The sequence below is a fragment of the Acinonyx jubatus genome, chromosome D1 (assembly GCF_027475565.1).
Source record: "Acinonyx jubatus isolate Ajub_Pintada_27869175 chromosome D1, VMU_Ajub_asm_v1.0, whole genome shotgun sequence".
NCBI lineage: Eukaryota > Metazoa > Chordata > Mammalia > Carnivora > Felidae > Acinonyx > Acinonyx jubatus.
Window position 1 is genome coordinate 112,224,401 of NC_069390.1, and position 25,833 is coordinate 112,250,233.

The 25,833-nt window shown below is 47.8% G+C and overlaps 1 protein-coding gene across 8 annotated transcripts in view; it reads right to left on the reverse strand.

Annotated features, from left to right (window-relative positions):
- Nucleotides 1–11,326: 11,326 nt before the first annotated feature.
- The window catches only part of YAP1 (Yes1 associated transcriptional regulator), a 111,194-nt gene continuing 96,687 nt past the window's right edge, over nucleotides 11,327–25,833 (reverse strand). For all 8 annotated transcript variants that reach the window (XM_053204194.1, XM_053204198.1, XM_053204195.1 and 5 more), the window contains 3 exons: nucleotides 20,950–21,080; nucleotides 17,144–17,256; nucleotides 11,327–15,048 (listed from right to left, as the gene is read on the reverse strand). In XM_053204194.1, the coding sequence (XP_053060169.1) occupies nucleotides 14,810–15,048; nucleotides 17,144–17,256; nucleotides 20,950–21,080 (483 nt within the window). In that variant the 3' untranslated portion in view covers nucleotides 11,327–14,809. The remainder of the gene's footprint in view (nucleotides 15,049–17,143; nucleotides 17,257–20,949; nucleotides 21,081–25,833) is intronic.

Sequence of the window (25,833 nt, forward strand, 5' to 3'; positions counted from 1 at the left end):
CAACATCGTGCAGCTGTGAAAACACTCGCGGCCTTCAGTGCTGATAGAGGAATTACGTAGGTTACAGTGATCAGTGAGAAAGCAAGGGACAGAACAGCGTGCGCGATGCGCTACTGTCTGTGTAAGAAAGGGGGTGGGGACAGGACTGTGTGCTGCTGCTGCTGCTTCCAGACTCAGCTGACGGCAAGGAAGCACGTGTGCACACTTCCCCGTGTACGGGCCCATGTCTGCACAAGTGTGCCATCAGCTGTGTCCACAATGAACCAAACCCGAGTTCGTGCCGATGTCCCCAGTCTAGCCCGGTACCACACACACCCTCGTCTTGCGTATACAAGCCCGTACTCCAGCAGCAGGAAACCCGGCCCTGGTCACGGTCATCCATCTGGTTAATCGCTCAGTTCCAGGGCACAGGAGCAGGAGCATCGGAAGGGAGCAACATTATCGAGTAGACCGCAGGGCTGTGCACAGACTTCCATTCACTTCTGAGGCTACTTAGGTCAGCAACGTTTCCCCCACCCCCTTCAGAGAGGTAGTTTCAAGACTTCTGGATTCCATCCCGGGACCCCCTTAAACTCGTAAATTTAAACTTGTAAACTTAAATTTGTAAATGGTCTTTTACAAATGTGCAGACATTATGGACAAGTCTTCGTGATTCACAGCTCTGTGGGTTTTGACAAGTGTGCCATGTCACGTATCCACCACTGTAGTATCACGCAGACTTTGTCATCCTTGGAAATCCAGACCTAACATTTGAAAAACAGCTTGAGAAGCTATAAATCACGTGTAATGACCGTACTTACTTAAAGCAAGTGACGGACAAGGTTTCAGAACTCGAGATGCATCCTGTAGGAAGATAAATTCTCTCCTGCAGGAATAGTGTCTACTCAGACGTTCAGATTGTAGAGATTTATAAATCACAAGTCTGACACTTTTTCACTGATATAGCTAGGCCAAATAAGGATTTTAAAATAAAGATATATATTTTATACCCACTTCCTTCAGCAGCTCGGATTCATACCTTGGATATATACTCTGTATTATATAGACTCGATCTCCACGGCTGGGTTATATTCTAAGAACTCTCTGCCAGTTGCTTGTTTGGGACCAGAATGAGATTAGCCATCAAAAGCAAGGTAATGAATACTTCTCAATCCCTAATTCAGCACATCAAGTCTGTTTGATTTGTGATGCAGCTGCAATATTGAGGAGTTCTGTGTTCAAGACCCCAATGCTCACCCTAAAAATTATGCTGGGTTATGGAGAGTTATGCCAAGAAGCGGGGCTCGTCAAGCCAGCCAGACCCCGTCTTCTTGATAGCGACTCCTGATCAGCCCCTCCTGGAGACACGGGCTTCGCTGCTGACCACGGATCCAGGCAGAGAACAGACACCTCCTGTTGGGTATGAAAACCTTCGTACCTGGTGCCTGGCCCCTTACCCTCAGGAGCGCCAGTCTGACCCTAACTGGCTCGGGCAGGACCAACCAGCAGCTGTGAATCAAAGCAGCACGATGGGAAGGGAGACTCCCCTTGAACACACTTGCTCAGGGAGAGGCCTCAAGTGGCCCTCTCTCACGGTTACTTCCTCTGACACTTTCTGACCCACAGTATCTGGGTCAGGTGTCCCCACTATGGTTTTCCTTGGCCCACGGGGATGACCCAGACCATGGCGCACTGAGCCGCCCCTACCACTTTCCATGTCTGCCTCCTCATGTAGCCCAGGGGTTCTCAACCCTGGCTGCACATTAGAGTTGATGCCCAGGCTCTATACCTGTCCAATTAAGGCAAAATCTCTATGGGGAGAACCCACACATGAAGGTTTTTCAAAGCTCACGAAGGTTAAGAAAATAATCCTATTGAGAGGTGCACCAAGAAGAATGAAATACCCAGAAACAAACTTAATCAAGGAGGTGAAAGACCTGTACTCTGAAAACTGTAAGACACGAGGAAGGAAACTGGAGGCGATATAAGCAAATGTAGATACACCAGGCCCATGGATTGGAGGACTAATACTGCTCAAAATGTCCATGCTACCTGAAGCCATCTACAGATTCAACACAATCCCCATCAAAATACCAACAAAATTTTTCACAGAACTGGAATAAGTAATCACAAGCTTTATATGGAATCAGGGAATACCCTGAATGCCAAAGTCATCTTGAGAAGGAAGAACAAAGTGGGAGATATCATGCTCCCTGATTTCAAACCATATTACCAAGCTGTAGTGATCATGACAGTATGGTACTGGCACAAACACAGACACAGAGATCAGTGGAACAGGATAGAGAGTCCAGAAATAGACCCAGGACCATATGGTCAATCAATCTTCCACAAAGCAGGAAAGAATATACATTGGGAAAAAGGCAGTCTCTTCAACAAATGGTGATGGGAAATTTGGACAGCCACACGCAAAACAATGAAACTTTCTTGCACATAAAAAAAAAAACCTGAAAAGGATTAAAGACCTAACTGGGAGACCTGAAACCATAAAACTCCTATAGGAAAACACAGGCAGTAATCTCTTTGGCACTGGCCATCGCAACATTTTTCTAGATATGTGCCCTCAGGTAAGGGAAACAAAAGCTAAAGAATTGTTGGGACTGCACCAAAACAAAAGACTACGTACATCAAAGGATACCTTCAACAATACGAAAAGGCAACCCAACAGAAGGGGAGAAGATATTTGCAAGTGATCTAACTGAAAAGGGGTTAATATCCAAAATATATAAAGAACTTCTAAAAGTCAATGCCAAAAAAATGAATAATCCAATTAAAAAATGGGCAGAGGACCTGAATAGACACTTTTTCAAAGAAGACATCCAGATGACCAGCAGACAGAGATGCTCATTATCGCGGAAATACAAATCACAACCTCAATGAGGTGTTACCTGATACTTGTCAGAACCACTAGAACCAACAGGACAGGAAACAGCGAGTGTTGGTGAGGATGTGGAGAAAAAGGAGCCCTCTTGTACTGTTGATGGGAATGTAAATTGGGGCAGCCACTGTGGAAACAGTATGGAGGTTCCTCAAAAAATTAAAAGTAGAACTACTCTATGATCCAACAATCCTACTAGTGGGTATTTACCCCCCAAAGCCCCAAAACACTAATTTGAAAAGATACTTGCACCTCTACGTTTATTGGAACATTATTTATAGTCACCAAACTAGGGAACCAACCAAAGTGTCTACCGACAGATGAACGGATAAAGAAGACATGATGTGTATATATGTGCAATGGAATATTACTCAGCCATCAACAAGGATGAGATCTTGCCATTTACAACATCATGGATGGAGCTAGAGGGCATTATGCTAACTGAAATAAGTCAGACAAACATCATATGATTGCACTCACATGTGGAATCCAAAAAACAAAAGAAACAAAGAAACGAACCAAAAACCAGACTCTTAGGTAGAGAACATACTGGTAATGGCCAGGAGAAAGGTGGGTGGGGAGAAAGGGAAAAAATAGATAAAGGGGAGTAAAATGTACAAGCTTCCAGCTATAAAATAAATAAGTCTCAGAGATAAAAAGCACAGCAGAGGGAATAGTCAATCATATGATAACAACATATGGGGACAGATGGAGACCACCCTGATCATGGTGGGCACCGAGTGGAACTGTTGGATGGAATTGTTGAATCAATATGTTGTACATCTGAAACTAACATAACATTGTATGTTAATTACACTTCAATTTAAAAAAATACATACAGTGAAGATTTTTAAAAAACGGGCACCTGTGGGTGGCTCAGTCGGTTAACCGTCCAACTTCTGCTCAGGTCATGATCTCACGGTTCATGGGTTTGAGCCCCGCATCAGGTTCAGTGCTGACAGCTCAGAGCCTGGAGCCTGCTTCAGATTCTGTGTCTCCCTCTCTTTCTGCCCCTGCCCTGCTCATGCTCTCTCACAAACATTAAAAAAAAATCTTGGCTCAGGTCAGGATCCAAGGGTTGAAATGGAGCCCCACGTGGTCTCTGCACGGAGCCTCCTTGGGATTCTTTCTTTCTCTGCCCCTCTCCCACTCACTCATGCCCTCTCACTCCAGCGACTCTAATATTCAGACAGTATTTGAAACTACTTCTCTAAACAATGAACTGGTTGGAAGCAGAGTGTGGGCTTGTTCATCACTGGTATTAGATGAGTCCTAACACTGTCAGACCAGCGCCCGGTGTGCCCAGCTGCGTGGGTGGCAGCAGCAGTTACCCGCCAAGGCCCTCCGACGGGCATCTTCCCACAGCCTGAATTTGCATGAATCAAGCTACGTGCGCTGAAGACAGAGGAGAGGGAACGAGAGGTTTCCGACGCTGGGCGGCTGCACGGACCCTCCCCTCCGTGAGCACAGGTCCCAGAGGGATGCGGGTCTGCTGTTCCTCCATCAGGCTGCATGCTGGGTGTCTGCCAAGGTGTGAGCCCTTGCTGTACTATATACACACAATTTGAGTTTTTGAGATTAATTTTGACTCTGATTTTTACCTATGTGGTTACAGGATACATTCACGGGGAGCCAAAAGTCTCAGGTTCTACTCCTGGCTCGACTGCTCTATCAGCTGTGTGGCTCTGAGCAAGGGTCCCTGCCTCCCTGGGCCCCGTTCTTCTCTGGAGACTTCTATTCTGAGTTTGGAAGCTGGACGCACCCTGTCTCAACCCCTCTCGTCTCGCTCTGTGGCCTGGTGGATCTGACTCCCCAGTCATGACTGCGTGGGCCTCGCCCCTGGCAACCCTGCCCGGGTGCCTCTCAAGACCCCAGGAGGCCTCTCGGCTCCAGGGTTTGGTGAGGGGGTTGTCGGTACCGGCCCGAAGGCCCAGCAGCCGTGGGGCTGAGTAGCTGGTGTGGAGACCAGTGGTCATTTACATTGTAACCCAAGGGACGGGAGGGCAGACCACAGGTCTCTTTCCCGGGTGCCGTCCTGGGAACAGAGCGCTCCAGCAGGTCCGGCCCAGGCTGCTCTCTGGGGTTTCACTGGGCCTGACCAAGGGGTCTCTCGGCCCGGCAGCTCATCAGGAACAGGCCCCACCCCCCCACGGTGTCATCAGACACACAGGTGGTTCTGGTCCACTTTAAGACGCAGAGAGTGAACTGGAGAAACGAGGTCTATTTCTGTTTGGGACGAAGTAACAGGATTGCCAACCTTCCCTCGTCACGTGCGTTGCCTTAAATGAGAATCTTGGTGGCGCCAGGTCTTAACCATATGCAGATATGTGCTAACGGGGTTTAAAATAGTGGAGTGACAAGTGTTTGAATCCACGTTGTGCATCTTGGAGGGCTCTGTGCTGGTTTTGGTTTCTTCGGGTGGTTTTGCTCCGGATTCTAAAGGCACTGCGGACTGGTCTTGTTGTCTGTGGGGTTTCCTGGGTGTCGAGTTCAAGTTGTACGGGGTCAGACACACCAGAGAGCCGCCTTAGGTTAAGGTGGTGAGGTCACTTGCGCCTCGTGACGACCCAGGATTAACACAGAGCGAGCTGCACTTGGCGAATGCTCTCTCTGCACCTGCGCGTCCTTCGGTCACTTGTCCGGCCGCATCCACCTCGGGCTCCCCACACGGCGCTCCGTTTGTGCCGTCCTGGGGGCTGACTCCAGCTCACCGCTGCCTCAAGGTTGTGGGGGACACACCGGTCCACTTGCCCTGGCCCACACCCGTGCTCTGGGTCCCCGTGTGCGGCCTCCCTCACTCCCTGACCAGATGTGGGCCCTTGGGCTCTGACTCTTCAGGGGTTGAGTGACCACGGCCGCAGGTGGCCGCCACGCTTCAGGGAGGGAGGCTGCCCTTCGCTACCCTGCCCACACGCCCTGGAGGAGTGAGGTGTGAAGGGTGCCACCAGCACCGGGCACTGGGGTTCCTGCTCCCTTTGTGGCTCCTCCGCAGGCACCCGCTGGAGAGCTTCTGAGCCACGACTCTCCCCTCCCGGCCCAGCTGCCGGCTTCCTGTCACCACCGGGGTCCACGAAAGCCGGGTGAAACCGAGCTGCACTTGTACACTAGGCCTGCCTGGCCTCAGCTCACACTGGCCTGCATGATATGCCCGTCTGGACATAGGGAGGAGCCAGGACCGTCCCCATGCGCCCAGGGGTCGGGCTTTGCTGCCAAGGACCCTCCCCTGACACGGGCTTGTGGTGGCCTCGTTTTTCTTCACTTGAGGTAAGTTTCACGAGTTAAGAACGTGCTCAGACAGTACCGGCTCGTGTCCGTCCGATGAACAGACTCTCTTCTATGGTCACTCTCAAAGCAGACAGCCTTCAAGGTCCCCTCCCGTTCCCGTCCCCCATTTCCCAGGTGAGGAGAACAGACTCAGGACGCGGGGGGAGCGATTCCACCCCACCCACAGTTTACATCTGGGGAGGTGCGTCCGGAAATCCGTAACTTCACTTGTGTGTCAGCCTCTTTCTATTGCTCTTTGGATGAGTTCGATCATGACTTGCTTCAGATTCGGTTTGAGAGCCTGCACTTCCAGTAACTTTTGGGAGCAGTATCCTTCTGCGCAGAGGACCTTCCAAGGCCTCTGCTGCTCCTCGGGTGCACACCTCTCACTGTGGGATCCGACTCGGAAGCGGCGGGCGGCAGAAGTCAGGTCAGAGGTCAGGTCCGGAGCAGCCAGCCCGAAGCAGCACTGGGGTGAGCGAGCACTAAGCCAGTTTTACCTGCCAAACTAGGGCAGACCTTCCGTCACTGGCCTGCTGCCAGGATTCACTAGGCCAGTACGTGGGAAGAGCCTGGCAGAGCGAGCGCACAGTACCCGGTCCTGGCCCGTCCAGCATCCTAAGATTTAATGCCCTGCACACATCACTCAATTCTATGACCCACTGTCTGCAGCCGGAATTGAAACAGCCCCACCCCACACGTCCCTAGTTCTCCCTCCGCGCTACGTCCTCTGCCCACACCTGCGCTTCAGGCGGCTCCATCACAGCCCCTCGACGCCAGGTTCGGTCCTACAGGCATGGAGCTTGAGCTCGTCGTCTCGGGAGGAGGGCAACTTCCCAAAGACTCTGCTCTCGCGGCACATCGTGCAGACCGCGCCGGTCGGCACTTAACCTTCTCGTCTCTTCGGTCTCTTAGGCGACGTGAGGAAGGTACTCGAGTATTACCCAACGGCGTGTTTGCTGAACCGACGTACAGGACTTCAGAGAAACGGGACAGATTTAAAGACCTACAGGACGGAGCATGGTCAGTGTCGCACGGTCCCTTTAGGACTGTGTCTGCACGGAGAGCAAGTCACAGCTGCAGTGGAGCAGGGAAGCCCAGAACCAAGAAGTAAGGACAGTCGTGAGCCCCAGGGAGTATGACCTCGCGCACACACATTTCCGTTACAGGCTTCCTGCTCCACTGGTAGCCCCTGTAGAACGACACCGTGGGGTCTGGATCCAGGTTCAAGCCACTCAGTTAAGCATGGCAAAAACGCCTGCATCTTTAAGGATTTGGTATGACCAACGAAGGTAACAGGTGCAAATGTTCCCATAAGTTATGATTAAAATAGTTACTGAAAACAGCATACTTCTGTAAAACTGGGGAGGGGAAGCGACTCGGTGTGTATACTGATGACAGGGCAGACCTACTCAGATTTGAAGGATTCTGAACGGACCAGTATGCCTCTATTGAAGGGTATACTGAGAAAGACCATGGTTATGTTAAACAATTTTGCTTTTAAGGGTTATCAGTGTGCCAGTCATCCTAACGTTTTGTTTTGGTCCTCACGCCCAGTGTTGGGAGACTGCACAGATTATTCCCGCAGTAAATGACGACAGGAGTACATAAACTTGATTAATTTGCTTTTGAAATTTGCCACGTTTAGCAGAACACAATGGAAACTCTTGTAAATGTTCAGGCCTTGAGATTTGTGCTGTAATGACTTTGGAAGACTGAGAGATTCGGTCAATAGTTAATTTTTAGTTCAAGTTACTATAAAATTCCCTCAGGAATATTCCAGATTTGGCCAGGGCTTGCCACCCTGTTCCAGATGAACCATGTGTCCTCCCAGGGGAGTTCTGAGCTGGTTAACACACACATGCCCCGTGAGGCACCGGCCAGGCTCATGCTGTTCTGCAGATCCCCTTGCAGAATCCCACAGAAATTCCTCTGGCCTAGAATGTAGCAAGAGGTACATCGTTGTTCCTGGTGTGGATTATAGAAGACAACCGAGTCTCAAGGCCGCGTTCCCCCCACCCCGTACAATCCCATTGTTACTATTTTATAAGGGCGCCCAGAGAAAAACATTGGAGCAAATGTGGGAGCTTTTACAGTAGGACTTCAACCTCCTCAACAAATAGGATTCTTTGCACCCTTCATAAAACCTAAGGTCTTGATTCATGGTCACCCTAGTGATCTGAGTGCCGTAGGTTGTGATCCTCTCTCATTTAGATCCTGCTGAATCACAGCCGAGACCCCTGCACCGAACCCCAGTTGGACACACGCTTCTCTCCATCGGCAGGGAGAGGTGCTTAAATACAACTTGCTTCGAGGCTCCCTCGGGGAGAAACGATCCCCAGCCACTTGTCACGATGATGGCTTGGAGCAGCAGCCTTCGGTAGCTTGTAGGGGTGTTCCTGAGATGACCTTTCCTCAGATCCTGCCACTTGATCCACAGCTTTGAGTAACTTTCAGTCAGCTGGAGCATCTTGTTCAGCCCGTGCAAATCCCTATAACCCAAGAACTTGCTCTGTAACTGAACCAAGGGCCTTAAAAGGGACTCAGACGTGGTTTCTAATATCCCACAACGAAAACTACATCCAAAAGGTGCTGTTTAACTCGTAGACTCTGTGGAGGTCACAGGAACTAGTTTCATCATAAAATACACATGGGGACGAGACAGGAAGAAGTATGCGGGTAAAGGTGTATCCTACCCTAAGAAGCCAGCAGGCTTCAATATCATGCTAACTAAGGGTATCCTCCTGCTTTAGATCCTATTTTCTTTTTTTTCTTAAAGAAGTTCCTTTTACTAAGAATCAAGACCTATCCACTCATCCACTTGGAGTACTAACTAATCACAAAGTTAGAGAAACTAGTTTTTAATAGTTTCCCCCCTTTTGGGAAAGGCATTCTAAGCACCAGATTAGCTGTTTAGGGATTTTGCAAAGCAGGCTCTTGGCTCGGGTATCTCCAAATACTGCTTTGAATAGCAGGCGGATAATCAATTTTTTCCCTTTTTTTCTGGTTGTTGTTTTCTAAACTTCTAACAGGTTCCTAGCAGCTTGGAGGTCAGGTATCCTGGTCCAGAAGTTTGTTTTCTGCTAAAATATGGCAGATTTTAAAATTCAGAATCTCTTCTTAATACCATCTTGTTTTGGGGGCGGGCGCCTGGGTGGCTCAGACGGTTAAACGTCCGACTTCCGTTCAGGTCATGGTCTCACAGGGCATTGGGCTCTGTACTGACAGCTTGGAGCCTGGAGCCTGCTTGGGATTCTGTGTCTTCCTCCCTCCCTCCCTCCCTCCCTCCCTCTCTCTCCCTCTTTCGCTGCTCTTCCCCTGCTCATGCTCTCTCTCTCCTACAGAAATAAATGTTAAAAAAAAGTGAAAAAAAAAATGCCACCTTGGTTCGCCCATGCCTCTATTCTGCACCTGTTTTCAACAGTGACCGTATTATGTTGGCTGTGTTTACACTCAGGAAGTTATCAATTTTACATAGCTGTTTGTATCCAGATAATATGGCCAAAAACACTCCATGTGTGATGCGGAAAAACTGCAGTAAGAGATATCATGGAATTCAATTTCAATTTCATTTCCAATTAATTAGATTTTTAATTGAAAAAGACAACCTTTACGAAGTTTCTTGTGATCAGGGACACAGAGCAACTCCGTGTCCAAAGAGTGAAGCGAGACGACACGCGGCCGGTTCCCCACAGCACACAAATTTACCTGGCAAGCCAGACTTACAAAACTGAATGTAAAGCTAACATAACCTGTGGTTCCCAGGTCAGGGATGGCTGGCTGTTCTCGCAGAAGGTAAGGAGACGTGATGGGGTCCTCGGGGAGGACCTCAGCTGACAGGATGGCGGCCGCGGGCACTGAACAGGACTCACAGGTCTACTGACCACTCCCGTGGTCATCACGTAGGCTTACTAGTTACTGTTTTCTTTCTTTCTCTGGAAAACCATTTTTCTGTTCACCAGCTAAGCAATTTGCTTACTGGCATATTTTATTGTAGTTCTGGGTCTATCTTAAAAAAAAAAAAGTAAATTACTGCACATCACGTTCTCAGTAAGACACCGAACCCTTCCCCAAACACTTAGAAGGCACACCCTTGCTCTCCCCCTAGAGGCTCTTCTTCCCACATCCAAATTAATATATTCCTGAGTATTGTGCCACACACACTCACTAAACCAACTATTTAAAGATTGTACAATTAGGACCCAGAGGACACAGAGTGAGGGCAGCACTTCTATCACTGGGCTTCCAGCTGTCCGGCAAGTGCATGGCCTCTCAGAGCAGCCCCCGGGGGTCAGGCCATGCTACACACACGAGGCTCGGTTCTGAACTGAGAGGCACAACCACGACACGCTGGACAAGATAAGGGGAATGCTAAGGTTCCAGGGCCACAAAATTAGGATTCCTCCACTGTAAAGAAATTACACATAACAAAAGATGAAGTTTTCAGATTTCCCTCCGCAATACTGATGTGTGACAGTTTAACTGAAAGATATTACTACATACACAAGCACAGAAATAAATCATTTTCAAGGACAATCACATCTACTTCTTATTCAAAGTTCAGGACCTACCACCTAAATTTGTGAATGTTATTATTTATAAAACAATAACTAATAATTTTCATTAACCTAAGTGTTAAATTTTGGAGACCATGAGAAAATACCGTGGAGAAAGAAAAACCAAAGGCTATTTTGAAAGACTACATAAAGCTCCTTTCAGTTTCTTCTGAACACCACCAACAATGGCCATGGTCCATGTGAAGAGCACACAACATAAAATTCAAAGAATTACGTCCAGGGGCGCCTGGGTGGCTCAGACTTCGGCTCAGGTCATGATCTCGCAGTTTGTGAGTTCGAGCCCCGTGTCGGGCTCTGTGCTGACAGCTCAGAGCCTGGAGCCTGCTTCGGATTCTGTGTCTCCCTCTCTCTCTGCCCCTCCCCTGCTCACGCTCTGTCTCTCTTGCTCTCAAAAATAAATGAAGCATTAAAAAAAATTAAACAAACAAAAACCCAAAGAATGACATCCACGCTTCAAAAGGTCCAAAAGCCAAACCAGCCTTAAGTTTAACGTGTCTACTGGTCACAAGTATAATCACTTTATATTTCCTTGTTGTTAGGGCTTGCTCTATTGGAAGACCAGTAAGAAGCCAAAAGGTCTTAAATATATTAATTGTTAAAAACACCAAAGAAGAGTTTAAGGAAAGAATATATTTGAACCACATAAACAAAAAAGTATTACATAAGAAAAAAAATGTAACAATTTATGTAAGTACCTAACATTTGAGCATGCTCTTACATCTAAAACAGATAACAAAAAGGTAATGGGTACTATATATGTACATTTCACAAGTGTGCGTTAAAGAATTCTCTAATATAAAACATTTAAATTGTGGAGAATACTTTTCGTGATACAGAAGACAACTGTTAAGATAGGCACACCCACAACCCTTACAAAAACATGCTTGCCAGAGATAAAATACATCTGAGTACTCACTTCTCAGATGTGAACACTCCGCACCTGTCAGTCATTGGACACCGCTTCTCGCTTTTGCACTGTGAGTGTCAACACTGGTGTGGGTTATGAATTACAATCAATTACCGTTATTTTTCAATGTTTCTGCCAAACTCCCAATAAAATGCACCTATTTAATATGAATACTTGAAACAATATTATTTGTATATAAAGTCACTTCCTTAATGCTTTTTTTTCTTTTTTAAAAAAGACACTATATTTATTAGAAAATAGTTATGACCACACATAGTGCTTTGGAAAATCTGAAACCCCAAATCAACACGTTCCATCAAGTGTGAGTAGCTCTAAGAAGCCCTAACTGAAAAGAACACAGAATGTAAAAAGCTGATAAATTTAAAGATTATAAAATTGGTTTATTGTGAAAGCAATTCAAGAATACCCAGTTAAAATCTTATCCCGACGCTACCCGATACAACCAGGAAGCACTTAAACACTTTTACGTTAGGAACGAGGACATACAACAAGAAAGGCCACATCGACGCTGTGATCAGAGGAAGGACTCCTAGGTCTCTGTCAGGTCATCAGTACAGAGGGCATGACAAGGTCAAATATGGCGGCCGTCAGGTGCCTCAGCACCAAGGTGTAACCGGGTGAGCTAAAGTCGAGGCGACAAGAACTCCTATTCCTGTTTTGTGGCTGTACTGAAGTGACTGAAACTTTAGGAACAACCACCTTTAATGACAGCGAGTTGCAAGACCAGTCTTTACGGAAGAAAAAGAAATTCATCAAGTCCTCTACCAAGGTCCCACTGAGTCCTCGAGACCCCTGCCATGCCCCCCCCCCCCCCCCCCCGCCCCCGGGCCTAAGCCTACTCTGTGGCTGTTTCAGATGCAGCTTACTGGCAAACTGGGAGTGCCTTCCGAGTAGCTCTGACCTTCAGCACAAGAGAAAAAACAACATGCTGGATCGTCCATTTACTCAATTATGCATTCTAGGTACAATTTCATTATTGCTCTTAAAAAAAAAAATCAGTGAATCTGCACAGTGGCCATTTCCCCTCAGGTAAGTCAAGATTTACTCTTTCTGTTGTTTTCTTAATAAAACCCTTAGATCCAGTAACTGCAAACGATCAACCTAAGGCTCATTATGTACAGCACAGCAACTGCATGTTTGAGCACTGGAGGTACTTAATCTAAAATGTCTCACTCCTGACTTCTGCTCTCCTCTAAACTGAAGGGTCAAAATACTCTGATTTTGTAATTAAAAAAAAAAAAAAATCTATCTTCCCAAGCATATCTTCCATTAACAGTTTTAGCCAGGAAAATAGATTTTTATGTCTGTCATGAGCCCTTGAAAATAAGGGCTTATTCTAGAAACAACGAAAGACCCTTAATCACAGAGGCGCTAGCTGGTGCCACTATAATTCACAACCAACTATTACCTTCATAGCTTATACTGAAGAGTTGATTCATGCTCATTTTGTTCCTTTAAAAAATACTCTTTGGAAACCATTATGACTCCTGTAGACACATACTCTAGTTATATCTCTTCCTGTAAAAATAAAAGTATAATCAGGATTATCTCTATTTCTTTGCTAAACTCAACTACCGATATACATTTCTTAAATCTGATCACTTTACCAGCTAACTCACAACCTCGACAGAATTCTATGTACTGTCCAGGGTCAGTTCTCAGCATACAGAAGTAGGAGCAAGTCTTTTAAGAACTATCTCGTAGGCAATATTTCCATGTAGTCTTTAATGTGTTTGTTACAAATGAGAACTAAGGTACTAGAATTTACTCCCAAAACTAGGGCGAAGGTAAATTTCCAAAGCTAAAGGAAGGAAAACCACTATGTAAAGCTTACCTCTGTCACGTATATTATGAACCTATTCAGTGATTTCCCATCAAAGCTTAAAATTAGTCCCAGGGATTATCAAGGGGAAAATAAAGCCCTATCTTGTTTTCTTCTTTCAAATTCATCAGACAATACTGTGTGCCAGAGGGCAGACTGTGCTCCTCTCAACACTCTACGTAAAAACAGCCCTTTCTAGAATACTAAACTACCCAAATGTCTGCAGACTGCCCCAACCAGGTTTAAACTACCTCTGAAATATAAACTACTAGTCATGTATTCTAAATGCATACATTCAAAACTACCATTTTAAAATAAATTGGAAAGGAGGGAAACCTTAAAAAAAAAAAAGATACATTCTGCTATCACACTATTACAAAGATTATAAGTGTGTGTGTGTGTGGGTATATATAGAGAGCAGATAATCATGATTTAAATAAGATGTTAAAAAAATCAGGAAATGTAGATTTTTACCAAAGGCACTACAATAGCCGCCCCGAGATACAACTATAAACAGATTCTTCGCTACTATGGTAATTTGTCTAGGTTGGGGGGTGGGGGGGTGGGGGTGGGGGCAAAAACAAAAACAAAACAAAACAAAACAAAAACACAACCCAACCAATCAAAACGGAAACAAACAAGAAGCAAACCCACAATAAACCCACCCAAACCTATACTAGAGTATGTGGCAATAATTAATATATTTCTATGGAAAAAACTCTCTCATGCCTTATAAGCTCCTAAAATAAAATCAAGGTCACTATGTGACTAACGAGAACACTAGGAGGGGAAAAAAAAACACTGAAAGTAAAACAGTCTTCAGCCTCGGTTTCAGCTAGCTCATCAAATCCGCGCGAAGTACGTAACATCAGACCCGACATTCCTGGCCTGGCAGACGAGCCAGTTGTGGTTTTCCACTGGCCACACCACACGCAGCTGAAGAAACAACTGCCTGACAGAGTAAATGCTGTGACACGAAGCATCCGAGTTCCCAGTCTGAGTATTCAGTTAGGGTGATGGGTGAATGTCTAACTGGGCAAAAGGAAAGGCGTCCATCGTCCAAACAGGCTCACTTCCCCCAGCCCCCAAAACGAACAGTAGTTATAGTAGCAAAAGAAACAACAAAAGTCTCGAGTCTTTAGGGCCAACTAGGATAGAGGTCAGCAATATATTAACAGCAGCAACGGACAAGGAAGAGCGAGACAGTGGGTGAGAGAATCTTGCTGGACGTCTGTTCATCGTTCTCTGTATCAGCCACAGGACTGCGACCGGCTATGCCTGGAAATTTCGGGCACATCTCCTCAGATCCTTCACAGATTTGGAATTCGGTCTACCTGAGGGCTCTATAGCCATGTGAGAAAGCTTTCTTTGTCGAGCTTGGTGGCGGCCAGCACGGACTCCATGTCGTTGAGGATGTCTGAGCTCAGGGCTTCCTGCAGACTAGGCATCAGCTCTTCCCCCTCTATGTTCATCCCGTCCCCCTCCAGCGTCCCGAGGTCCACGTTCGTCCCAGGAATGGCTTCTAGGTAGTCTGGGAAGCGGTTCTGCTGAGAGGGGAGGGTGCTTTGGTTGATAGTGTCGCCTAATTGGGACGGAGAGGAGAGAGTCGGGTTTGAAAAAGCGGACATCAGAGCTGTGCGACGTGAGCCTTCAGACACGCCGGACTCACCCCCGAACCAATGCCCAGAGTTTATTTCAGGCTGAACAACTCACCGAAGACAAAATAATGCCAAGTTTACTTTTGCTTCAACATGGGTTCAGATACTAAAGCCGCAGCTTGACTGCTTGTTACTATGTACTGAGCACTGAAGGGGGTCACGGGAAAAACCGAAATCCCTTGAAAGACTATCTCCAGTAAGAGAAAGAACACGTACATCACACACGTGCATCGCTACTGGATGCTCTTCTAGAGAGAAACCACTAACTGAGATAAATGTAAAAGTCACGGTGTGGAGTGAATTCAAGCACACTTTATGGCAGGTTGAAATTGATGTTTTCCCGGTTTTAAAACAGCGCGGACAGCTTAAGCACTCTTTGACCAAAACTGGTAACGTGACTTATTTCAGCGCTTAAAATACTGAGTTAGCTGGCCAGGCACTTGAGGGCCCTCTCCAATGACTCGTAATCTTAAACCTGGAGAGAGACTTCTCTCTGTGATCCTCCTGTTGTACGGAATTCAGTGTTACACCCTGGGGAGCACTAGTGTAAAAGGACTGGATGAAAACTCTATTCCGGCCTTGGAGATTCCCGTTCCTCACGGCAAAACAAGCCTCCCAGAAGCCCGTGAATAAATAACCCTCCCTTGCCTTCCCTCTAAGGGTTCCCTGATTTACCTGGCCAGGAAACCTTTTTTTGAGCATGACCACATTCGCATTCCTTAGAGCTCCCGGGCACATACCTCCCGGGAAAGCAGCACAGAGCATGGAGGGCACAGGGGTTTGGAGAGGAGCAAAGGGGAGGGGGGAGGGGCAGGGGAAGCGTGCTGGGCGTGAGATGGGTCTCAAGTGTGGGCACGGGAAGGGGGACCAGAGTCTGAGGGAAGCAAAGAAGGTGGCAGGGTGCACTCTCAGGAGCACTGAAGCCGTGAGCTGGATGAGCGACCCGCCAGCAAGGGAACTGGCTGCTGGAGCCACCGGGGGGCTGCTCCGTCTCTCGGCCAGTGCATGCCCTGCGCTCGCTGCCAACTCCAGGGCCATCGGTGCTCGCCAGTTCCTTGATCGGCTCCTGCAAGATGCCCCGCAGCTATTCTGACAGTAAGCAGGTGAGCCCCACAGCCTCGTCTTTCCCCCTGGTTTCCTGAGCCCCTGACACCTAAGTTGGAGCAGAACCCTCAGGGAAGGGGCAGGCGCACACCGAATCGCATTCGATAGAGGGCGAGCAGATCGCAGACAGAAGTCTCTCTCCAAGATTAAGAACACGAGCCATCAGGACGCCAGGGGGCTCAGTCGGTTGAGCGTCCGACTTCAGCTCAGCTCATGATCTCACAGTTCATGGGTTCGAGACCCGCTTCCGATTCTGTGTCTCCCTCTCTGCCCCTCCTCCCTTGCTCATGCTCTGTGTCTCAAAAATGAACGAATAAATGTTAAAAAAAAAAAAAAAAGTTTTTTAAAGGAAGGGAGGGGAGGGAAGGAAAAAAAAAAGACAAGAAAAGGAAAGAAAGAAACTGAGTCATCAGAGAGGGTCCTCAAAGGCCTTGCCAGCTAACTCAATATGTAAGTGCTAAAATAGGTCACATCACCAGTCGTCATCAGAGCTAAGTCGTCCAGGATATTTGAACACTGGGAAACAGATTACAAAGTGCCATGGAGAAACAAAGCAGGCTTGATCTGAATCAAGTTTTCAGGATTTTAGCCGGTTTTATTTTTTTAAGGGTATTTACTTATTTTGAGAGAGAGAGAGAGAGAGAGAGAGACAGAAAGAGAGAGAACACGAGCTATGGAGGGACAGAGAGAGTGGGAGAGAGAATCCCAAGCAGGCTCCATGCTGTTGGCACACAGCCCGATGCGGGGCTTGAACCGTGAACCGCGAAACCACGGCCTGAGCTGAAGTGAGAGGTTACCTGACTGAGCCCCGCAGGTGCCCCTTAACCGGTTTTCTTCTGAGCTGCCTTTGCTCACAGCAGCTTGACAGACCTGCCATGTCTTGCCGATGGACCGCTAAGAATGAAGCACACCCACCTGTGTCCATCTCATCAACACTGTTCAAGAAGTCGTCAGGGGTTCGAGGGACGCTGTAGCTGCTCATGCTCAGTCCGCTGTCTGTACTCTCATCGCGGGAGTGGTAGGTGCCACTACAAAACAGGACAGTTACAGAGCAACACGAGGGCTTCCAATGATTTCCAGGTAAACATGGAACGCCTGCTGAGGACCAACACGGTTCTCCAAGATGACGAGGAACCATTCCTGCAGCGTAAGAAACGAGCCCCTCCTCCTTTGGGATCTTACACAGCCCTGGAGGGAAGGGAGGCAGACAAGTTCATCCTTTTCTTTCAAAGTCTGTTCGTTTCTTTATTTGAGAGAGAGCGAGAGAGACATTTCATGTGTGAGCACAAGTAGGGGAGGGACAGAGAGAATCCCAAGCATCCTGCACTACCATCAGCACACAGCCTGACATGGGGCTCAAACTCATGAACGGTGACATCATGACCTGAGCCTAAAGCAACAGGTGGATGCTTAACTGAGCCACCCAGGTGCCCCAGACAAGTTAACCCGGACTGAAGCTGGCAGCTTTAAGGAACCCAAACCACTCTGAAGGTCCTGGGTCAGGTGGCAAGAAAAGAAAATAAGAGGGTGCCTGGTTGGTTCAGTCGGTTGAACATCCGACTTCAGTTCAGGCCATGATCCCACGGTTCGTGGGTTTGAGTCCTGCGTCAGGCTCTGTGCTGAAAGTGCCAAGTCTGCTTGGGATTCTCTCTTCCTCTCTCTCTGCCCCTCCTCTGCTCTCTTTCGCTATCTCAAAATGAAATAAGCATTAAGGAAAAGAAAAGAAAAAAACATACAGCCACAGGTTCCTGGATGACAGAAATTCTCTGTGTAGGTATGCTCTCTGCAACACCATCTCTGTCGGGGGGGGGGGGGGGGGCGGAGCGGGTGCACACAGTCTGCTTATTTCAAGGTCTCCATCTCCCAGGTGGGACAGCACAGGCATCGAATCAAAATGCAACTCCAGGTACTGGCGAGACAGGCTGGCACTACACTCAGATCCCCAGCTCGTGCAGAGTTCAAGCGAAGGAAACACCAACCCAAGACAAAGAACCAGAACTCCTTTTGGACCGGGCCAAAACAGACGGAGTCACCGCCGACAAGGTGAGAATTTCCTTAACCAAACCTCCTTGCTTCTGTGTAGGGGAAAAAACCCCAAACACCTCAGCTTAAGACAGGAACCCTTATCGTTCCAGCTAAAGGACACATTTAAGAAAACAACTACAGGGCACACACCCTGGGGAAAAACAGAAAAACATGAATCAGGATTTTAACTTTAGGCTAATGAAGTTAGACACAGTCAGTCTTCACTGCCTACATGAACACACAATCTCCCCTCACTGCCCTCATGAGCACATAGTCTGGCCTAAATATCCTCACTGCCTGTGTGAGCACCCAGTAGGAGATCTCACTGCCTGCTCGAGCACACAGTACGGTAGATCTCCTCACTGGCTGCGTGAACAGAACATCGCCCTGAGCTCGTGGCACTCCCAGCAGCTGGCATGGACAGCAAAATCGGGGTACTACTCATTTTTAAAAATCTATGGTAAAGTGGGGTTCCTGATGGTCTCTGACAGGGATGTGAAGCGTAACTTTTCTCAACGCCCGGACACTTGGGCAGCTAGCTCTTTAGTTCACACAAAAGTGCACCAAAAAACCCACCTAAAGCTATGAAAACCAGCTTTCACAGTCACTTGGGGTTGAACACCCAATCCCCCCACATTTCCTCCCTTATTACCTGATGCAGGTGCTCTGTCCTCCCCCCAACCCTGCACCCCGAAACTGCTGGATTACTCCGATGCTTCTGCCAGATTCTGGCAAGACGCAAAAGCCTCACAAAGACACAAGAAATCACAGATGAGCGTCTGAGACCGTCTGTGTAAGATACAGCTGCCTTGGAGCAGGCCTCCCTCAGGATACGCTCGGTTTCCCTTCCACCAAAAGCGCACGCACGCACCACGCACAGGGCACTCGGGGGCAAAGGGCTGACTCACGGGGCCATGCACAACTCTTCCCGAGGAGCCCGCACTCCTGGGGCCTGCAGCCTACCACCTCACACATGCTCCCTGGGCACCTGCTCCCACGGGATGGGCCTGAGCCCAGGCCCCTGAAGACAGAGAGGGAACAACAAAAACCTACGAATGATGCTTTCTGAGAGGCTCATGACGTCAAGGAGGGAGGTGAACAAACACGGTGACGAATCACACTCCGGCGTTAAGTGAGCAAAGTGTTTTTAGAGCGAAGACAGGGGTGTGGAAAAGTCTATGGAGAGGACACGAACCTGACCTCCGAGGGTGTCAGGGCAGAGGGGACACGGGATGCCACACGAGGGACAAGAGTCAGCATGGTGGCAAGGTGGGGTCCCAAGTGTTTGGAGCTAAGATACGTGTGAACTGAACACTAGACAACAGGGAAGCCATCCAGTTTCTGTAAGAGAAATGCTACAGTGAGACGGGTTTTAGAAGCTGGGGTACTTCACCGAGTGGAGAAAGGACTGCCCCCACAACAGCAGCATGGACGATCGGACACCCCGTGACCTTTACCAGGAAAGTCTCAAACTACAGCCCAGCCTTCAGTGAAGGTCTAAGAGAATCTTCACGAACAGCTGCCAGAAGGACATGCCGTCCACCTGCATCCCTACAGTCCAACTGCACCCCGGGGCCAACACAGGTCTCCAAATGGGCCCTGGATTCTACTGATCTGAATTTTCCTTGTGGGGAAAAAACAAAGTTCTGGCTTCAACCTTTCCAAATTAACCTCGTTTAAGTTCACGACTGCAATCTTGTGTAAATACACTCAACTTCTGGCCCAACTTTAAACTGGATGTGTCAAAGGAGCCAATACAAACTTGAAATACATTCTCGATGGCCTTCGAAATCAAGCCTGGGAAGCAGGGCACCAGTGCCAGTCTTACCACCAAGCAAACTATGGGATTTCTACGGTACTAAGGATTTTGGTCACATGAGAGAAATGTTGTTTTTCTAAGATCACGAAGTTTTCAGCTTAGCTGGTGTTGACTGAAAGCACGGTACGATAGCTTTCCTAAACCAAACATTTTTTAAATGGTTTAAAAAGTGCATTGCTTAGAACTGGTTAAACACACACACACACACACACACACACACACACACACACACACAAAACCAAAAGTAAAAGTACACAGACAAGACAGCATTTGTTCCTTATTTTTAAAAACCGAAATTCCATAAATATCTTGCAACCCAGAAGAATGAACCGTAGTCAAGCCTTAGTTGTAAACGGTTTTCCTGGCGCAGAGTGTGACCTGCTTCCATACACGGCACCGACATTTCTGCCGGAAACCCATCTGGCTGAACTCACTGAAAAGGACCTGTGGGCTGCGTGAGTTTGAAGCAGGGTCTTTGATAGCTGTGTGTTTTTACAAAAGGCACAACCTTACGTTTCATGTCCTTGAACTTCCTGCAGCGAAAGCGCAGGGCCCACACTCATGTGGGAAACTCCTGCCCAGGATCCTTCAAACGCAGGCCTGAGGACGTTTAGGACCACGTTCGTCTGCTTTCGTGGAAGGGCACGCACGTGCCCGCCGACTCTGTGGTGTTAAGTCACCGTCAGTCAACAGACAGAAGCCAACACGTGACTGGGAAAGTGTGCCCAGGTCCCCACGGCCCATGTCCTCCCACGGGAGCCGGCTCTGAACCTGGAGTTCCACTGTCCTCGCCATTTACAGCAATGCTGTCTGGCGTCCCCCCCGACGCTCCTGAAGCTGCTCCCCTTCTCAGTGGCCGGGAACAGCCCTCACCCACCTGTTAAGAAAGGGATCGGAGCTAGTGGTCGTCATTGTCCTCAGCTCCTGAGACATCCCAGGCGAAGGCACTGGGTTCTGAGTCCCACCTTCCTGGTCCAGTGTCGGTAACTGGCTACGAAGAGCTAATTCCTAGAGGAAAAAAACACAAACAGAATCAGTCTACTGACAACAAATGTACTGTTCGAATGAAAGAAATAAAACGCACACTAGGGGGCCAAGTACATACAAAGTTCAAGTGTTAAACTGTCTACTTCAAAGCTAACAGTTTTCCTGGTCAGAAAGACCAAGTTCTCACATGCATTTCCAATGACTGAAAATTAAGTTGCATAAATTCAAAGTTGATCTAGTCTTATTATCCCCCAAATGTACACACTTTCCTAACTTCATTTTGTTATTTTTTCTTACTCTGGCAGACACTCCCAAGCCCGCCCTCCCCGTGCCCACCGGGCACGACGGCAATTCTGGTCTCGCAAAAAAGAATTCAAGTTTACTTCTACGCGCCAACTGTCCTCTGAGTCTGCACCAGGAATAAAGTCAGAAACACGCCATCGGAGGGTTTCTGAGCAGCCGCCAGTCTCTCTGCTGGACTTGGGGTTGCACCCGCGCACCCAGACAAGCCCGGCCGAGGCCACGCACCTCTCTCTGCTGCTCTGCCCTTTCTCCTCTACTCCCCTTGGGTCCCCGCCCTGCCTCTCAAGCTCTCCTAAAGCTCAGGTGTGCAGCTTCCTCTCTCTTGGCTTTCTGGTTTGACTTGAAATGTGGCTTTTGACTCCAAAGGACGCCGCCCCCACAGAGTGCACCCTCCTCCCTCCTCTGCAGTCTGAGCCTGCACCACCTCCCACTGAACCACGTCTACGCCTGCTGAATACAACAGCCTACGAACGGGGGTTTCTTAACCGGAAGATCATGACAGAATGCAGAGGGTCTGTGAACTTGGGTGAAGAAAAGAAAATGCCACCTTTATTTTTCACCAACTTCCAACTGCAATCTAGCATTTTTTTTCAGTTACAAATACAGGCAACTAAACAGCAGTGTTTGTTATACCCTCTGACTTTCCATCAATGGAAAACATGTTCATATCATAATGTAGTTGCAAATATCTTAAATTACCACTCATGCTCATCACTACTTCAGTGCTACTTAGTTATAAGACACGCTGTTATGTCTGGTTACTTACACATCAATTACCAAGTGAATGATTCGCTCAACAGGACTGCTCCTCAATCTTCCAGATTCCAATGACCCACACCCACCTCCGTCACCCACTTGTACAGCTGAGACTGTGTGGTTTAAGACCAAACCTACCTCTAAAACCTCGAGTTACGTTTGGGACAGTGATCACTGTGTCACTTCAGTGCACTGGCTCACCCTGGGTCACACCTGTGCACAACGCCTACCTAATCATCTGTCACCAAACTCTTGGATCTCTGAATTGCAGTAAAAGTGACCACCATTGTACTTCAACCCCTAAACCCCTCTGCATCACCCCGGAGCAGGCACGGACAGTCCTCCCCCAGAAATCTCACACACACTCCTCCTGCCTTCTGGGACCACAAGTGCTCTGCCCACCAGCTTCCTGTGTGACCTCCACCCACCTCCTCTCTCCTCCTGTTCCAGTTGAGTGGCTTCCCCTTTTTTTTCCCATTAAAAAAAACCCCTCAGGTGTAAGTAACACACGACATTAATCTCCAGTGTGTAACACAAAGACTCAGCGTTAGTACACATTGCGAAGTGACCCCCCACAATCACCTGAGTAGACACCATCCCTACACAGCTCTGTTTTTTTTTCTTGTGATGAGGACGTTTAATATTTATTCTTTTAGCAACTTTTAAATATGCGATTATTATCCCGTTAATTATTAACTGTGGTCACCGTGACCTACTTTATACCTGGAAGTTTGCACCTTTTGGTCCCCATCCCCCATCCCCCAATGTGTTCTCTTTATCTACAAACTTGGCTTTTGTTTTGGTTTTTAGATTCCACTTCGTAAGGGAGACCATGCGGTATTTGTCTCTCTGACTGACTTCTCTCACTTAGTCTAACACTTTGCAGGTCCATCCGTGTTGTCACAAATGGCAGGATTTACACACACACACACCGCTTCATCCATTCAACTGTCAAAGGACACTCAGGTTGGTAAGTGGTGGGCAGCTAAATGGACACTTCGACAGATCTCAGGTCTTGGCCACCGTGAGTAATGACGCAGGGATACAAGCCTGAGCTCTGAGCTGATCGTCTGAAATACACAAGAGGCCACCTCACAGCAAACTGCCACCACGAGTCAGTACCACACACGTGCTTCCTCCATTTCTACAACAGGATTGCTAAGAAATGCCAGAGAAAAACACGGCTGTCCAGACTAGTCTAAATCGATGGTCTCTGGCCTTGAATGGCCACAGTCCCACTCTGTGATGTTCTGTTTTCTCACGTCCCCACCGTCACCGTCCCACACGCTCTCAAGCCCGACGCAGTCAAGGTCGTCCAAACGTCTGTCCCACGTCAGTAGGAACGCACAGGCCGTCCAGGCGTCTGGCTTTCTGCCTCCTCCTCTCGCAAAGCTCTCCCCAGTCGCACTCCTCTTCCTAACTCGTCCCCGAGTCTCCCCTGTCCCTGCCGAAGGCCAAGCCACTCTCCCAGCAGCCTCTGGGGACTCGCTGCATCTGTCCCCTGTCCATGCTCTCCACCCTCGCCAACCCCTCCCGCTGAGTGACCAGAACTTCAGAACTGCGAGGGTCTGTAGCTCGGCCCTGCTGTCCACACCCGCCTTTCGACTAGAGCGCTTTGCTCTCTTCTCTGTTATCTAAGACTCTGTTCCCTTCCCTGGGGAGGGGAGCTCTCTGCCATGATCCCATCTCCATCTTCGAGAGACTGGACAGAGAGAGGTTACATCTGTAATAGTTTGAGCACAGGTATAACATGATCTTAACACTTATCACACAATATTGTAGTTCCTTCCTTCCTTCCTTCCTTCCTTCCTCCCTCCCTCCCTCCCTCCCTCCTTCCTTCCTCCTCTGTTCCTTGAGGGCACACTGAATGAATGAACAAATGGACGGTTTTGGAGCATAATACCTTAACTTCTGAGGCTCTGAAGAATTTATGCTGCCATTAAAACATGAGGATGTAAATAGGAAGAAATTTGAAAACGACGAGTATTGTAAGCTCTGGATGAAGCTGATGCTTAGAGTTCTGTGAGGGAGGGAGCCGGAGATCTGTCAGAACACGGCAGTACCTCGCAAATATTGTAAAGAGAGCCTCATTTGCTTTCTACTTCCTATCAAAGAAGGCAGGCACCAGTTTCTGCAGAGCAAACACAGGACCTGACACTATTCCGACTCGTTACTAAAATAACCAATAAATTGGCTATGACTTTTATGTTAACCAATTTCTATTTTACTTTTGTTTATGAAGTTCCCACTTTTTCGACATCGTTTTATGAAGCTAAAGCTAACTGTCAGGCGCAGATTCTCCATGTTTTTGCTGCTCTGGATTTTACCACTTTGCCGAATCTCGTCGGCCGCCGTCTCTGACAGCTGAACTGCTGTGGTCAGCGGCCGCCACAGACCCGCCGCCAACACTCGCAAAGAAGTTCATCTGGAGATGTGCCTGAAGCCGCCTGAGGGCTACAAGGGCCCACGGAGACGCGCTTCTCATCCGATCTGTGCGGGGGCCGTGACAGGGGCCGTGTCGGGTTCATGTGAAGTGAGTCCGAGAGGCTCAGGAGAAAATGCCATTTTACTGCACTGGTGTCGGTGGGGTGGGGGCGTCAGCATTGCCAGCGGCATGAAAACAAACATAACGTGCTAAGGCCAGTGACACATATACACACAGATCACAGAAACCAAAGCAAGGTGGGAATATTCAGCCCAGTTTTGAAACTTCTAGACACAGCAAAAAGAACAGAGTTGATTAAATGCCCTACGTAATTTCTGAACAGTTTTACTGAGGATAAATGATGTATGAGTACTTATACACATATTACCCAAAAATGGATATTCTTAACACAGCCTAGTATTTGCTGAAGACAAAACTGCTTTAAGTAATTAAAGTCAACTTGGTAGCCCCCTCCCCAAGTCATTAATTCTCAATGTTTGTATTTCCATCTGCTGTTAATATAATTTATTCCACTGGGTTCAATAAGGAAGATGGAAAAATTTTGTTGATATTTGAAACAAACTGTCAAAAACAGGGGAAGGAAACCAAACGCATTTACGCAGGGTAACAGACCAACTTATTTCCCCCTTAACTTATGACTGGAGCTCAACTGAGCCCAAAGAGAACAACCTATGTGCTTCCCGCGCAAACACATGTGCACGCACCACACACCCACACAGAGAGTCCTGTGAAGGCAGGCCTCAGAGGTGACACGGAAATTTGGGGAAGTGCTTGACTCCATGCTCTGCCTCGTCAGATTCTGGAGGAAAGGGCCTGTGGAGTCAGCAGTGACTGATAAATCCCGGCTTTTCACTGAAAGCAACCTTACAACTGCTTGTACCCTTGGCCAAGAAATGGAAATGTGAAAGGGAACCAACTTACGTAAAATCAAGAATTTTAGCGGTACGATACTGAACTGTGTTTCAGAGCCATATAGACCTTTTGCAAGTGACTGTAGAGAAAAATAATAATAACTGGATAGGTATGAAAAAAGCTACATAAGCTGAATGTTTTAGTCACAAAATATATTCCATAGAAACCTTTTGTCCATTATACGGCATGCATCGATACGAACCTGTATAGAATAAGCCTGCTCTAGTGCAATAAAGTAGTTTTAGCAGAACTCACTCTGGACAAATATGGACAGTGAATCTGGCATAGACGTTTCAAAACAAGTTTGGGGACATAACTGGATCATCTATAAAAACTGATTTCAGTTGAGACACTTCA